Below are 15,814 nucleotides of genomic sequence, written 5' to 3' on the forward strand. Positions count from 1 at the left end.
CCGAGGCAGACATCTCAACAGCCGATATCTCCAACTCTCAGTAACTCACAACAAAACTATCTAGATTGATGTCTGCACTACAGGTAAGAGGGAAAATGTGTAGTCTTGATTTTGCCGTGAACTGTCCCTTTAAAATGATTTTGCTTTATGGCTTAATGTTTTATTTAAAGTATCAGAACACAAATCTGAATTTTCTATACACATTTATCTTGTGCAATTGCCATTCTGTGCCAAATGCAGTCAAACTCACACTCCTCATCCAACACGACCGCAGATGGGTAATTCTTCACACTCCAGATTCTTCCAAACATCATTAGTCAACATTCTGCATGAAGTCACTCATTTCGGCTAACACGGAGGATAATTTCCCCGGTAATCACACACTCAACATCCAACATGTCTCTGGGTTCACGGGGTAGAGCATTAAAAATATGCTGCTGCTAGATATAAAGTTGCTCTTCCTAAATTGCTGAGTGGATAAAATGATGTAGCATTTCATTAAGGTACTTAGGCTAAGCACTGTCCCTTGGCAGGCCTCTGGCTCTTCTTGAGTGCCAGTGTGTTATAAAGCCTAAGGGATGTGCATTGGCAGTGTAGGCTCCAATCTAAAATGGATTCAATGTCTAGGAGAGAATCCTATATCACAGCAACAGTGACAACATTCTTTAAAGTTTTCTTGTGTCTCTTTCTTGTTGGCAGCAGCAGCTCTACGACTCACTATGCTCATGAGAAGTCTTACCATCTTCAGAAGGTCCATCGTAGGACTTGTCGATGGCGATGCGGAAACTCTGGTTGCACCCGCGCCCTCGGACCATGTGTGGCCGCGGGCGGTGAAAGGGCACCTGGGCTTGGCTGCGACTCTGCTTGGCCTCCGACATGGCCGTCTGGAGACTCTCGAGCGAGCTGGACTTCATGAGGCCCAGGGTCGGGCCAAGTGCTCCGTCGTCTGAAGGCTCTGAGAGACATAAGAGATGAGAGAGGGTGGGAGGGATTGTGAGCGATGAGGTGGACAGACGTTGAAGAGAGGATGAGAGGGAGGGCAGGGGAAATAAAAGAGGCCTGGGTGATGGAGGAGGAGGAAACTTTGCTCCATAATAAGATATGCTGCCACTGATAAATGACTCTGGGCATTGAGATCATAAGCTCTTAGCTAAATTTACCCAACTGCTAACAAAACATTTCACTGCTGCTCATCTCCTATATTAATATTTTCTTGTTTAAAGGTCTTTGTGAAGTATTAATGCTCCCTGAGATTGAACAGAAGTTGAGATCAGCCCATGCAGGAGGGGAAGAAGGAGCTGGGCAAAGAAAGGCAGTTCGGATGAGTTACGGGAGGGAGCACAGGAATGAGTCCATACTTGGTCCATTTGTGCCAGATTAAGTCTTATCCAGGGTAAAGTTGTGCATTGCGTCTACTGAACCAGAACCAGGGCTGTGCAAAGACATGCCTGATCAGTCTGAGAAATCTTTCACATGTTTTAGTCATCTCTGAAGACAATTTTTTTGTCTTTTTGGCTCCCCCTTAATTTGTGTATCTTGCAGAGGTGGGAGTAAGGACTCATTATGCTCAACGTTAGATACGTTTACGGATATGGACGGAACCTTCTGTCCGTCCGTATTTGTGCATGTTTTCGTAAAGCTTATGGATGCAGAAGAAACGTAGCATTACCAGTGGAAATCATGGAGGCAGTGTAGCGTAGTTCACGAAAGATACATCCAGGAGACGACAAAGACATTTACAAAATGGCGGAATGGAACGAAATGGTAATATAGTGAAAATAATTCTCCGCCCATGTGTCGCAATGTATATAATGGTTTCACAGACTATTGCTATCTAGAACGTTGCCTCCGTTAACAGTTACATTATTACGACCTCCTTCATCATCTCCTCATTTTGACTCCTATCTATTGGCTGTATCTATGCCAAAATAAAAGACGCACAGAATAATGAAGGCGTATCTATTTTTGTATGTAAAGTGAGCATAAATGAGCCTTAAGTCACGAGAGCAAATCACAATTAAGTCTCAAGTCTTAATGTTAAAGTCTTACGCAAGTTCCAAGTTACTGTGGTCAGAATTAAGCAAGTGAAGTCATATGAAATTCTGATCAGTAAACAATCAGTAAGCTAAAAGGTTAGCTGAAAAGATAGTTATGTTCCTCTCTTTGAGGGTTCTTTACTGCCACATGTTTGATCCATGTCAGTGAAGGTTCTCAGTCATCCAAGTCATGGTAATCATAAGTGCTATATCGTAGGCAACTGGACTTGCTTGCGTTTCTTGAAGACGTTTCGCCTCTCATCCAAGAGGCTTCTTCAGGTCTGGGGTGAGAGGTGAAACGTCTTCAAGACACGCAAGCAAGTCCAGTTGCCTACGATATAGCACTTATGAATGTTTGATCCATGCAACCTCTGTGGCTAAAAAAAAAAAGGAGCCAACATGGAAGTGCCAGACCCCCACATTAAAATGTCCAACGTTACAGCAGAAATAAACATGTCTACAGCCTGGTACACAAACGGTTTTGGTCTCTATAGCTGATTTCAACACTGTGTCAACTGCACAGGGACCTTTTGGTGGCTTTCAGTTACACTGGTGTGCAGGTATCTCCTCTGCCGTCCTTCGTTAATGTCTGGATAATGTTTGACTATTGTACCGACGCATCCAAGACAAACTTTTTTTGTGACTTGAGTCCCCCACCTCTGGTAACTTGTTTTGTTTGATCTTTGATTGTATTGGCAGCTAACATTTCTTATCTTATCTAAACATATGAGGAATAAGAAGATCGGGAATTTCAAAGAGAGACTGTAAGAACAAAATACAAACACATATTTTAAGGCAAGGTCAAGCTATGTTTACTGAAGCAGGATTAAAGATTATTAAAGATCTACTTGAGTCTGGACTGGACCATAATCATAGACTTTTTCATTTATACATACATATTTGATTATATCTATATATTTAAAAAATATATTAAGGATACTGACGTCTTGGCACGATTCTTTTAAGGTTTAATGTAGACTGAGTCAGAATAAGATCACCTGATTTTAACCTGCGCGATCAGAATCAGCTCAGACACCTTCTCCCTAATGGATATAGCTTTTTGGAATGAATCTCAAAAAGGTTAAAACCCAGAAATATAAAGCTATGAAGATGAAATGTAGAGAGAGAGGGGGTGGAGGGAAGCAGAGCAGAGAGGAGAAAGGGGGGGAAACAGGCTTGACAGAAATGAGGAAAAAGTCAGAGTCCTATAGGAGCAACATAAAGGAGGGGAAAAGAAACGATGAATAAGGTGGAGTGGTACAGGGACAGGTGAGGAGCGGCACTATGGGAACTGACAGGCTCATGCATAAGCAAGAGAGAGCGGGAATAAATGAACTGCCATCATACTGTACTCAGGTATGGCCTCCAACTTGAGAGAGGAAGAAAGGGGAGACGGAGGAGCAGGGAAGTGATGAAGGCCACAGCTGATTCAGCAGGGGATCGGAGAGGAGGGGAGGAGGCGCCGGGAAAAAGGAAGATTTGAGGAAATGCAGAGCTGCGAGAAAAACGGGGGGAAAATGAGACAAAGGAGAAGAGAGTAAATGTCATGCTAAAGGGGAACCCGCCCCACGTGAGGAATTGAAGGACGGGTGACCGAGAGTGGCGAAGGTAAAACCCACAGCTACACACCGATCCATCCCAGTCATGCATCACAATGAAACGGTGACAAGCACTCTTCAAAGAAGTTATAGACAGGTTGCAAGCAGTGTGTTTTCTGTCGGAAACTTTCCTGTAGGGATGACTTTCCCGCATCATGGCACTCACTGCTTAAGACGTCATTTTAGAGGCTTCAAAGCTCTGAAGTAGAGCAGGGGAAAAGGGGAAGTGAAACTGAAGCGGCGATAGAGTCGGAGGAGGGGGGGGGAGTAAGCGGAGCGTGGCTGCCTTTTAAGTCCTAAATTGACTTTCTGAGAGGAAGTGGGATTTATGGGGAATAAGGGGTTATAAATAGAGAGGGGGGAGCGCTCAGGAATAAAACGCTCAATTTGAGAGGCAGGATTTGTGTCACAAATGTAATTACGGCTGTCCAGCTCGCAGCCTGATAGAATTAAGCTCCTTGCCAGCACACTGCTGCACTATACACAGAGAGACTGTGTGTCTGAAAGTGTGGGCATGTGTGTGTGTGAGCGCTACAAAATGTGGGAATTTTGGTCCAAGAAGAGAAAAAATTAAAAGTCATGATACTGCCTGTGTGAGATAGTGGCGTGTGTCCTTGACCGCCTTAGATGAAATAAGAAAAGACATGGAATTTACTTTTACTGGTGTGTGTTTGTGTGTGTGGGCTGTGAGTGCACTCATTCCATGCATGTCAGGCGGTTGAGGCTGGAGGTAAATGAATAATGAGGGTTTAATAGGATGGATGAGCGGGGGAGAGGTGGCTATCATCGCCAGCTCGATCCAATGGAGGGTGAAATCAGCGTTTATCACATATCGCTGCCCGCTGTGCCAGCAGATGCTCTCACGGATCCGTTCGCATCACGTCTGCCTGATTGCCACTGATTCAAGCTGGTGCACATATTTGACAAACAGCCTAACAGCCAAACAGGCCAGGACGATGGCGATGCCCTTCACAGCTGTAACACTCCTCCATCCAAGATCAAGCAATAATGTCACCTCCTCACACTCTGCTTTGCTCCTTTTTATCTCTCTATTGGCACGTGAAGAAGTGGCAAGACTTATGTCGGGGGTCAAGGTTTCCAAAGTAAGATTTTGTGCAAAGACGATGTTTGGCGACGGCAGTTAGGGCAATTTAAAAGACTGGACGGAGTTGAAACTGAATCACTAGTACAAAAGACTAGATTAGCCGTTCTTGGACAAAAAGTTCCTTAAAAGTAAAACTAAACTTCAGGAGAGACGTCACGTATAACTCGGGAGGTACATTTCAGTATGTAATAACCAATTACACAGCCTAAAAGTCTGATGAGTGAAGCTAAAGATCCTGATTGCATTCAACATTTCCTACAGATCTGACAAACACCTCTGACCGGCTTCCTTCCACTGCAACGCCAGCCGATGCCTCATAACTTGCGTCTTTCTTTCAGCTCTCATTAGGGAGTCGTTGTCTCCCACTGTCACTATAGCGGCACATGACAAAGATGCGTTTGGGCTATGTTTACCAAGCTGGCATATGGTGATGTCTGTAGTGAAACATCCCGATAGACGATGACATTGTAAACTGACATCTTTATGAATTACACTAGCACACTTGTCAGCACTGAAGACTGAGAAAAGGACAGAGACAATTAGGCCTGAGTGCCACAGCGCTCTGTGTGTGTGAGAAAGAGATGGGGGGCTAGAGAGGGGAAGAGAAAGTGGAAGGTGGACTATTGCGTGCATTGTTTCTGTCGGCCTAAGTATTAATAACTTACTCGGATTTTAACCCACCTGCCAGAACCCATGATATTAAACAACAGCGACAAACCTTGTTGTCAAAAAAGTGCCACTTCACCTATCTGCCAGCCCTTAGTTCATCTTTTCGATAAATCAGAATTGTTACTTTTTAAATGCATTGAATGCAATTATTGCCACTGTAAACCTAGTCTCTTCCACAGACGCCGATGACGTCAGCACGCTGGCTGAATCGCAAGAAGAGATTAAAATGGATATGATTTCATTTGATTCAGCTATATTGCAGAGCTGCAACGTCTCTGTTACATGTAACACACGTGCCGCACCTATGGCAACGGCATCACGTGGTCTGGATATCCCCACCCATTTCTATTACAAAACGAAAGACGACTCCCGAAGGACTCCCATTACAAAGTAAGGGAGGCTGGTCACGCGAGACTACTGCAAACCACCCTCAGTGGTCGATGACCGACAACTTGTCTTCTTCAAATCCCATAAGACTGGTGGAGCTAAACAGCAGAGATAAAGAAATCACTGACCACGACAATTTTATTTCAAGTTCTTTTACGAAGTTGAGTGAGAAACAAAGCTGACATAATTAAACTGATGACCATAACATAAAGGCACCACACAGGGTCTGTAAATTATCTGAGATAAGACTTCCAAATCATAATAGAGGAAAAAAATACTCACTATAACACAATACTTAGTCAGCTTTTGATAGACAAGTAACTTCTGTGAAATGCGGCACAAGAACATCCTTGATGCCAAAAAAATGTTGCTGAAAACAAAGAACCTGCCAACTGCCACTTCTAAACGGTGCTTGGATTTCACACTAAACACTCAAGTATGCACAAACACACCAACACTCCAGCAGGGTCTCTACAGGTATCAGACACTTCGATTTGATGCTTTTTATGAGACAATTTTTAACCAAATTCAAGACTGATTTTTAGATGAATCATTGTTTTCATATGTAAGCACTGCAGCGAGGTATAAAGGTAAGAAGTATGTTTGTGTAGAAATATGGTTGTTAGAGTGAGTTAGGTCAACCTGTTCTCATCCCAGGTCATCACGCTCCTCAGCATCTTCTAGTGACAATCAATTCACACAGCTGATATGTTTCAACCTCTGGTTAATCGTGGTTAGGTTCAGAATAAAGATCATCTTTAGTTAGTTAGTTGGTCACAGGTACACTTAATCAGTTTGCGTCTGAACGCCTGGTCAAGTGTGGTTTGACGAGGCAGGCTGCTAGCGCTCGCACCAGAGGCTGTGCTGGCTCAGACCTCCGGGTTTGCTGCTAAATGCTTTGCGTTGAAGTTGTAATTTAGGCTTGCAGTACTCTGATGATACAAAAATTCCTTACTGCAGAAACTGCAGAGAGCGGTGCTCCTATCAACAGTCCCATCTGGGTGGTTTTTAAACGTAAATGTCTCATTAGTGGGGCTGAGCAGCATCGTCTCGTCTGTCTCCATCATGTGACAAAGCCACGGTGGCCTTCAATGACGCACCACGGAACGCGATAATCAGCGTTATCAATCAATCAAAATTACCACCTTATTTGACAGCCCTAGTAAATATATTATGTGAGCAAAGTCAGCGCAAGACGTACTTAAATTATGTTGCGCAATGCTATAACAACATTGGACACAAACTAAGGTCTCCCGCATGAAAGTCCAGTTTTGATTGACCTATCCATCTCCACTCTCTTCCCCCCAACACATACTTTCTCGCCATTTACACTTCGCCAGTGACTCTCAGCATCAAGTATCGTCACAGATGGGATTATACTAGAGATAGCTGGATGCTTGGTGCATCTCATAGAGATGCTAAAGGGTGCCTTTGATATCAATATCATACACCAAGGGCATGCCAAAGCGGCGGTATTTGACATCCTGGGATTGAGAACAGGCTGATCAGGGTTCTTCTACATTGTGCCGAGAGTAAAGTAAAATGACCAGGGAGAGGTACCAAAACCCGGTGTTAAACGAGCCCCAGGGCTGAATTATCAAAGACCGTAGTATTGATAAGCTCCGTTATCGGTTCCTTTCCTGTACTTTGAAACATTTTGGTTTAATTCATTTTCACCCTGCAGCCTCTCACCTGCACTCTGTGCCGGGGCTGACCTCCTTCTCATACACACACATCCACACACACTCCCACATGACGTAAAGTAAAGCCAGTGAAAAGCAGAGAGGCCGTGGTGGAAACCAAGTGAAGATAACCGCCAGAATTACTTGAGTTTACAGCGACTACGCTTGTTATTGTAAGTGCTATTGAAGCTTAGCCAGTAAAAAGCCAATACTTCATTAATACACGTGTTCACAGGCATAAACATGTCGACATGCAGACAGCGGTAGTCAATATGTCTCTTATCCACCACTGATAGCATTTCTTACACACAGTGAATCACATCAGCAGAGAGGGAGCAGGACAGAGGACAGGAGGACTGACAAAAACTGAAGTTCTAATATTTATTAAACTGAATTTAAGGACCTGCAGACGCCCTGTCAAGAGCCTACAACGTGCTGCATACTGTAGATGCCACCATCCACCTGCACACATCTCAATGCGCTATGTATATTGCGACTTAAATAAAGGCTGTGGTGTGTGTATTGAGCAGACAGCAGTGAAGTCGTTGCCTGAAACGTAGCCTTGGGGTCCTGCTGCACTGACAGGCCCTGCAAGGACTAACACCGCTCCATCACGCTGCTTTGTACTTTAAAAGTGCCTGTGACACACCTGCAACCTGTGACGAATGCACATGGATACAACTCATACTTTAACGTCATGAAGGTCAAAACATTATCAATACTGATAATTTGTGTGAATGATTAAAAAGTAATCGTTGGAGTCTGGCTCGAAAAACGCCGGCGCAAGCTATCAATTCTGAATAAAAGTTGTCTGCACACAACTCTCTAATTATTTCACTCAGTGAACACAAGAATAAATGAACTCAGAAATGTCCAAATTACAGGCTTTGCCATACAGACGCTGTGTGCAGTACAGATTTCATACAGCAGCCAGACACACACACACACACACACAGCCTCTGTGTCCTACCTATTACACCACCCAATCAACCAGCAAACTATTAAACAGGATATTGTCTTATTTATATTAAATCTGACATTGTTGCTCCAGTCACAACCCACAAACAAGCTCACACACACACTCACACACACACACACACACCCCAATAAAAACCCTGGCACGCTGCTGAACCTCCCCACAGTGTCTCAGCAGGGTCTTAACACTTACCTATCAACTGGACTACAATGTGCTCCACAACAAGCGCCTTTTCAGCACACTGGCTGAAAGGTTGCCACGGTTACAAGAAAGTGCCCCCTCCATCAAAACCGCTGGGGGTGGCGGTGGTCGTACGGAGCAGGTGTGTGTGTGTGAGTTGCCAAGGAGACACTTGAGCCAACAGTGGAAAAAAGGGGCTTGTTGCTTCTGGCTATAGTTCTTTAAATCAGCTACACACACACACACGACAGTGCTCACAGATATGCTTATAGAAACACACATGTAAGTCACAGACCCACACACACACTTTTCCATCTAGTATCCAATCTCAGGACTGACCAATAAACCGTGCAGCCATTTTTTCTGGAGACCTGTAAAACAGGCTCTAACCTGCGCTCTGCTATAAAAACACATGACACACACACCTGTAAAAGACCAGCCTGCTCTCATGTCACCCTTTTCAATAAAGGTTATTGAATTTAATCCAACAGAAGAATTAAATGCACTGTTACAGGGAGGAGAATGGACCCTCCTGTGTTACACTGTTCCAATAAAAATGATCTAAATCAAGAGAAGCCTTTAAAATGTTGACTTACAATAGACATTAACAAACCTCATCTCAATAAATATTTATATTTAAGTTCTTTATACTGCACAAAAATGGACAGAACACACAAAGGTCTCATGACACAGACCTTCATTGCTTCATCTAATATTAAAAGTCGTGAATCACAACCCATTGCCATTGAAATTGCAGAAATATCTCAGCAAGAAAACCCTGGAAAAGGAGCAACGGGTCACTAAAGAACACCCACGTTTGGGGGCTAAAAAGCCAAAGGAAAAGCAGCAACAGGTTGCTTGAAAACACTTAATATCTGGGGGCTATAAAGCTGCAGGGAACAGCAATGGGTCAGTAAAGAAAATCCACATTTGGGGGCTAAAACCTGCAAGAAAACATAGTGACAGGTTGCTTAAAAACACTCATATTTGGGGGGTAAAAAGCTGCTGGAAATGTAGTGACTAGTCGCTTAAAAACACCCACATTTGGGGGCTAAAAGCCAAAGGAAAAGCAGCAACAGGTTGCTCAAAAACACTTATATTTGGGGGCTAAAAAGCTGCTGGAAATATAGTGCCAGGTTGCTGAAAAACACCCATGTATGGGGACTAAAAAGTAGCTGAAAACATAGTGATGGGTCACTTAAAACACCCACGTTTAGGGCCTAAAAAGCTGCAGGAAACAGCAACAGGTCAGTAAACAACACCCACATTTGGGGGCTTAAAAAGCCAAAGGAAAAGCAGCAACAGGTCGTTTAAAAACACTCATATTTAGGGGCTAAAAAGCTGCAGGAAACAGCAATGGGCCTGTAAACAACACCCACATCTGGGGGGTAAAAAGCTGCTGGAAATATAGTGACAGGTTGCTGAAAAACACCCACATTTGGGGGCTGAAAAGCCAAAGGAAAAGCAGCAACAGGTTGTTTAAAAACACTCCTATCTGGGGGCTAAAAAGCTGCAGCAATGGGTCGGTAAACAACACCTACATTTAGGGGCTAAAAAGCTGCAGGAAATATAGCAATGGGTTGCTAAAAAGCACCCACATTTAGGAGCTAAAAAAGCTGCTGGAAACAGCAACAGGTCGGTAAACAACACCCACATTTGGGGGCTTAAAAAGCCAAAGGAAAAGCAGCAACAGGCTGCTGAAAAACACCCATGTATGGGGACTAGAAAGTAGCTGAAAACATGATGGGTCACTTAAAAACCACCGACATTTGGGGGCTAAAAAGCTGCAGGAAACAGCGATGAGTTGCAAAAAAACACCCAAGTATGGAGGCTGAAAGGCAGCAAGAAAAACTGTCACGGGATGCTAAAAAACAACCATGTTTGGTGCATAAAAAGCTGCTAGAAACAGCCATGACTTGAGTTACAACCAGTTTTGTTGTTTGTTGGTCTCAGTGGTCTGCAGGTTGGCAGGCGTCTACCATCAACTCCATGTCTCGATTATGAAGTCAGCTCACTTGCTTGCTTACTGAAGATAAATCTTAAAGACTCTTGTTCATAGGATCAGTTTAGTGCTGGTTTTAGTCTCTTCATGGGGTTTGTTAACAACAAGAAAGATGACCACTGCCAGCCTTCCCCTTTAAAGAGTGAAGCATGTGTCAGCCTGTCAGTCTGCCATTAATGCTCCCTCTTCATGTTTTCTTATCATATGAAAACTTGACTTCAAACCAAATCACTTCAGACAACTGTATAGCCAGTAAAACCAAATCCAATTCATGTTATGGCCAATCACAACTCCACTCCAATTAAAGACCTGTCCCATCATTAAGCGTCCCTCCATCACTATCTGAATGCACTCAGCTATATCAGAGGCAGAGGATGAAGCTGGATGCAGGCGCTGCTCTGGCAGTAATTGGGTTTAGCTGTTTAGATGTATGAGGGAATGGGGACATATGGGCCGTATGTATTCAGCCCCCGACTAGATGAATGGCTTTAATAACTGAAGGGGACTTAAAAGGCCATTTCATAATTACTGCTTACCTCTACTGGATTACAGCAGCACAGGGGGTTGGCAGGGTATGGATGAGGGCTGGAGCGAGCTGTGTGGAGCGGGACGTGTGCCATTTGTAAGCGTGTGGGGGATAGAAGTGCTTGTGCGTGTAGGGGGAACTGTGGAGTGCATAAATTCACACACACATACCTACATAAAGCCAAAAAAAATCTGCATGTTCGTTTTACCGTTGTGAGCTCGAGGTCTTTATGTGTCAACGCCAGACACACTGCAACTTCTAAAAACTGCATTTTAGCCTTGACAAGAACAGAGAAACAAGACACACTCGCAGACGCAGACTGATAAATCAATTCAAATCGCCACAACATGGTGACTCTCAGCTTAAATCAACAGCGACACACTGGATGCAAAGAACGCGGCGAGTGAGGTAAGGAGGCAGAGTTACACAGCGCCCGAACAAAGAGTGCGAAAACAAAAGCAGAGGCTTCAGTGCTGGCGGGACGCCGGCTGGTTTTAAAGTCTCATTGTGCGGGGAAGAAACAGCGGTGGACTAATGGGCGCCACCGCTGGCCGTGTGGCCGGGGTAGCTGTTAGCTTGGCAACAGTAAACATCCAGACGACAACAGATATCTTAAGTGATCATGAGAAAACACACACTATAGACACAAACAGACGTGTGTGTGTGTGTGTGTGTGCGCGTGTGTGTGTGTGTTGGATGAGCTCCCAGGTGTGTTGTAAGAGTTCAGCCCGCTGCCAGGGTAGATGTTAGACTCTGAGGGAGAAAAATGGGGGGATGAATAAGGGATATCTGTCCAGTACTCCGGCTGTCTGTAGGGTGCTCACACACACACACACACGCACAAAACACACAGGCACTAGTGTCAAGAATACTGCGTAATCGATGCGTATTGATCCGGAAGGTTTTCAAAACTCATTTTCTGCAGAATCAGTACACCGATATCAGCTGTTCTCACTTCTTCTTCTATCAAATATCAATATTTTACAAGACACACACACACGCGTTCTGAATTGGTAGAGGAAAGTCAGACACTGGAGCATGTTCGCCATAATCACATAAGGCTGGAACAGACACAGCTGCAGAGGACGGAGAGAGGAAGAAAGAGAGGGAGAGGCCTGGAGATAACCGAGAGCGAGTGAATAAAAAGGATCAGCCTGTTGAGACAAAGAGAAAGAAAGCAATCGTACAGAGAGAGTCGGATGGAGGGAGAGAAAAGGAGAGGCAGGGATGACGCTGTGGGATTGAGAGGAGACTAAAAACGGGGATGAGCCTGGCGACAAAGAGCAGGAGACGGAGGAAAATCAAAGAGGGACTGAGGAGAAGTGGGAAGCAAAGATGAAAGCAGAAACGAAAAAACAAGTAAAAGCTTTATTGAAGACTGGGAAAGCAAAGGAGGGAGGGTGAATGGGACAACGTGAGTAAGTGACAGAGCGATGGATGGAGCGAGAGAGAGAGAGTTAGAGGAGTGAGGCGCTCCTCGTAGCGGCTCTAGCCAGAGAGAAAAAGGGTTTTAGCCAGATTAAAGAAGCCAGGCAGGCCTCTTAAGACCATCCGCCTAATGAAATATGTCAAAGCCCATAAAGAAACACTGAGGCCATTTAGGAAGGAGGGTGGGGTTGGGGGGGTGTAGCGCAGGAAGCTAGGCAAATACACTGCGTCAGCAAAAATGAAAAACACGAAAAAGCCCTGTCAATACACATTAGCTAAGACGTCGGGGGAAGGGGGGATGAAAAAAAAAGAAAAACAAGAAAGGAATGCTGCAGCAGAGAAATGGATCGCTTTATATTTCATAAGGGTTATGGGTGCTGATCAGAAATGCCAGGAAAATGATAGCACGGAGGAGAAGGGTGGAGAGGAAGAGGACGGAGGAGGCGAAGAGCCACTTGTGTGAATGCTGAGTATGGGGGATTTGAGGTCACCAACGGTGCTCAGGACATTTGTATTCCACCTGCAACAGGCTTAGTGGGCTTGTTGCAGGTGGATTTAAGAGATCGGTGTGTGTGTGTGTGTGTGTGTGTGTGTGTGTGTGTGTGTGTGTGTAGAGGAAGCCAGACCTGTCTCTCAACATCAGGACTAAAATGCTGGTCATGATTCTTTTCTTATATAAGCCGTGCTGCCATATTAAAATACAACGGGTGCTCTGAGCTCTACGTCTAAAGTCATGGCTTAAATCAATCAATCAATCAATCATTTATGTGTCATATTAAATAATGATTTAACTGTAGCTTTGGGTGCAGTGGCAGTATGTGGCGGCATTTTTTAAATTTCGAGCAACTGCTGTAGCGTAAAATGCGAAAGTCTGCTTTGGATGGGCCTTGACCAACGCCGGACTTTCACCCTGGAGACCACTGTTTGTGTCCCGTATGTCACCTGGTATCAATTTACACTTCAGTGATTTGTTTACAAGCGTACAGCCAAGACACATCATTTGTCACACTTGTGCTTATCATGCGTCTCCAGCTTACATCCACACCTTTGCTAGCTGCTCTGAGGCATCAATGCTACTCACGTTAGCAATTGTGTCACTACAGCTGGAGATAAGAATCCAACATGTCTTCTTCGACAGGGCAAAACTATGGATGGTCATGCAACACTTTGACCAACGTGGCAGAGTATTAGCACACAGTTACCCAAGCAACCGATGACATCGCCGCTGTCTGGGACACATCAGGGTGTACCCTACAAAAGACGTGGTCAAATGTGTCCTAGACCACCTCAACAAGTGGTTTGAGAGATCAGATCATGATGCATCTTCATGGTCAACTTGTATTTATCAGGTACACTTGTGATCAGATCACCAAAGACACATATTAATAACAGCTGTAAACAGGCCCATAGTGTGCTAGCATGTGTACCATGCAACTGTAGTGTAGCTTTCGTTGCTTAAATCTAGAGGTAAACCTAAAATCAAAATGTTTTACCTACATTCTTAGTTTATTTTGAAATGACTGCATGAATTTAACAAGTGGAAACTGTACATTTCCTGTGAGAAAAGAAGTTTATTTGGAAACTGTACTTTTTAAGTTGGGAGTGAGAACGTGTTGGGACATTTGTTTCTCTTGTTTTACAAATGAAATCCACCCCAGACTCAGTGAATTCATAGTTGTTATCGGTAACGTCGGCAGTGGTGTTCAGGAACGTGCTCAAGACTCTGATTGGCTCACTGGGGGCATGCATCGTAGCGTGTGTACATATCTTGACCTGAGCAGCAACCCTGCTCTGAATCCGCCTCTGAATAGCGTTAACTCCCCTTGTGGCACTGGGCGAGCAGGAATGGGACAGCACCTCACATTATCACTGTCACACCAGTCCTTATTCGCCATAAAGCACATGCCTCCTCTGCTTCTGTCGCCACAGTCTCTGCTCTGTCAGACTGGCATCTCCTTGAATGGCGCTGTACAGGATTTAGCCGAGTTTGGATGAAACCACAGATATTACAGGCCCTGATATCCCATTGGAAACAGATGCAGATTGGGCACGGAGGTTGCCCAGCCCACCATCCAATGCCTCGAGCTAGCTGCTAGCCAGTAATATTATGTGAACTGTTGCACTCTGCTAGCTGCTGTCGCTGTGCGTTTCACTCATTATTTCTGTTGTTTATGCCCTTGGATACAACATGCTTGTTAGTTAGGGAAAGGCTGTCATTATATATGGCACAGTTTGAGTGCTTCTTACCTCCGGCTAATTGCTAATTGATATAATTGATAGCTATTATGTTCGTTAGCTATTAGCTCTGTATGCAAGCTGTTGTGTAGATGCCTATATCAAGTCTTTACTGTGTGCTACATGATCTGTTCCTAGTTGGTCTGCTTTATTGTGACAGAACCACACACGCATTTTTGCACCTGCTTTGAAGTTCATCTAGATAAACAGCTGAGATTCAGACCTGGTGCACTAGCAGGATGTCAAAGGTGGAGAGCGTTCTCACAGGCTGCATCGCTGATGGATTTTATTTGCAGTTAAAGCCTTAATTACATATCATAGTGAGCATGCTGAGCTCTCTAATAAATTAATGTAATCAAATTCATCATTAAATATCATCAGATAGCAAATTCTGCTGCTTCTGTCATAATGTCTGACAAGTATCGAATGACAATTTGGGGATTTTAATGTCTCTCCGTTCAGACTCGTGTCGTGGTACAGGTTTTACAGAAATGTTACAAGTCACATTGCAGTCAGGATTTCTATGTAAAAATGACTCGGGACATGAGACTGACACGTTAAACTGCCATCAGATTTGAATAACGAGCTGCACGTCTGAGCGGGGCTTCAGTCGGGGCTAATTCTAAACCAACACTTGTTCCCACAGTCAAAGTGCTTCAATCCTTCTGAGTGAATTATATATAGTGTGAACCATGACTGTGTAATGTCACTCAGTGAAAGCAAAAAGTAAAACCAGCTTTATATTTTACCTTTAACTAGACTTTTCTCAAATAAAACAAGGCGGAACTGAGTGTGGAGGAAGAAGTGAGGCAGAGGCCATTGTAATGCTATACGGCTGCTGTCAGCTGGGTGAGGATTGAGCACTGTGGGCCTGCTGACCTGCACGGCTATAAAGCAGTAAGAGCTCAGACACTAAGTGCTTCACAACTCAACTTTGTCAGCCGGTGGAGTGGAGAGGACGGGAGGGGGAGGCAAAGGAGAATAAGGAAT

The 15,814-nt window shown here is 44.3% G+C and overlaps 1 protein-coding gene across 1 annotated transcript in view; it reads right to left on the reverse strand.

Moving 5' to 3' along the window:
* pard3ba (par-3 family cell polarity regulator beta a) overlaps nt 1-15,814 on the reverse strand; it is a 217,656-nt gene that overhangs the window by 87,609 nt on the left and 114,233 nt on the right. Inside the window, exon 19 of the mRNA XM_049570235.1 lies at nt 740-955. Within this exon, the coding sequence (XP_049426192.1) occupies nt 740-955 (216 nt within the window). The remainder of the gene's footprint in view (nt 1-739; nt 956-15,814) is intronic.

Source organism: Epinephelus fuscoguttatus, linkage group LG24, assembly GCF_011397635.1.
Source record: "Epinephelus fuscoguttatus linkage group LG24, E.fuscoguttatus.final_Chr_v1".
NCBI classification, from domain to species: Eukaryota; Metazoa; Chordata; class Actinopteri; order Perciformes; family Serranidae; genus Epinephelus; species Epinephelus fuscoguttatus.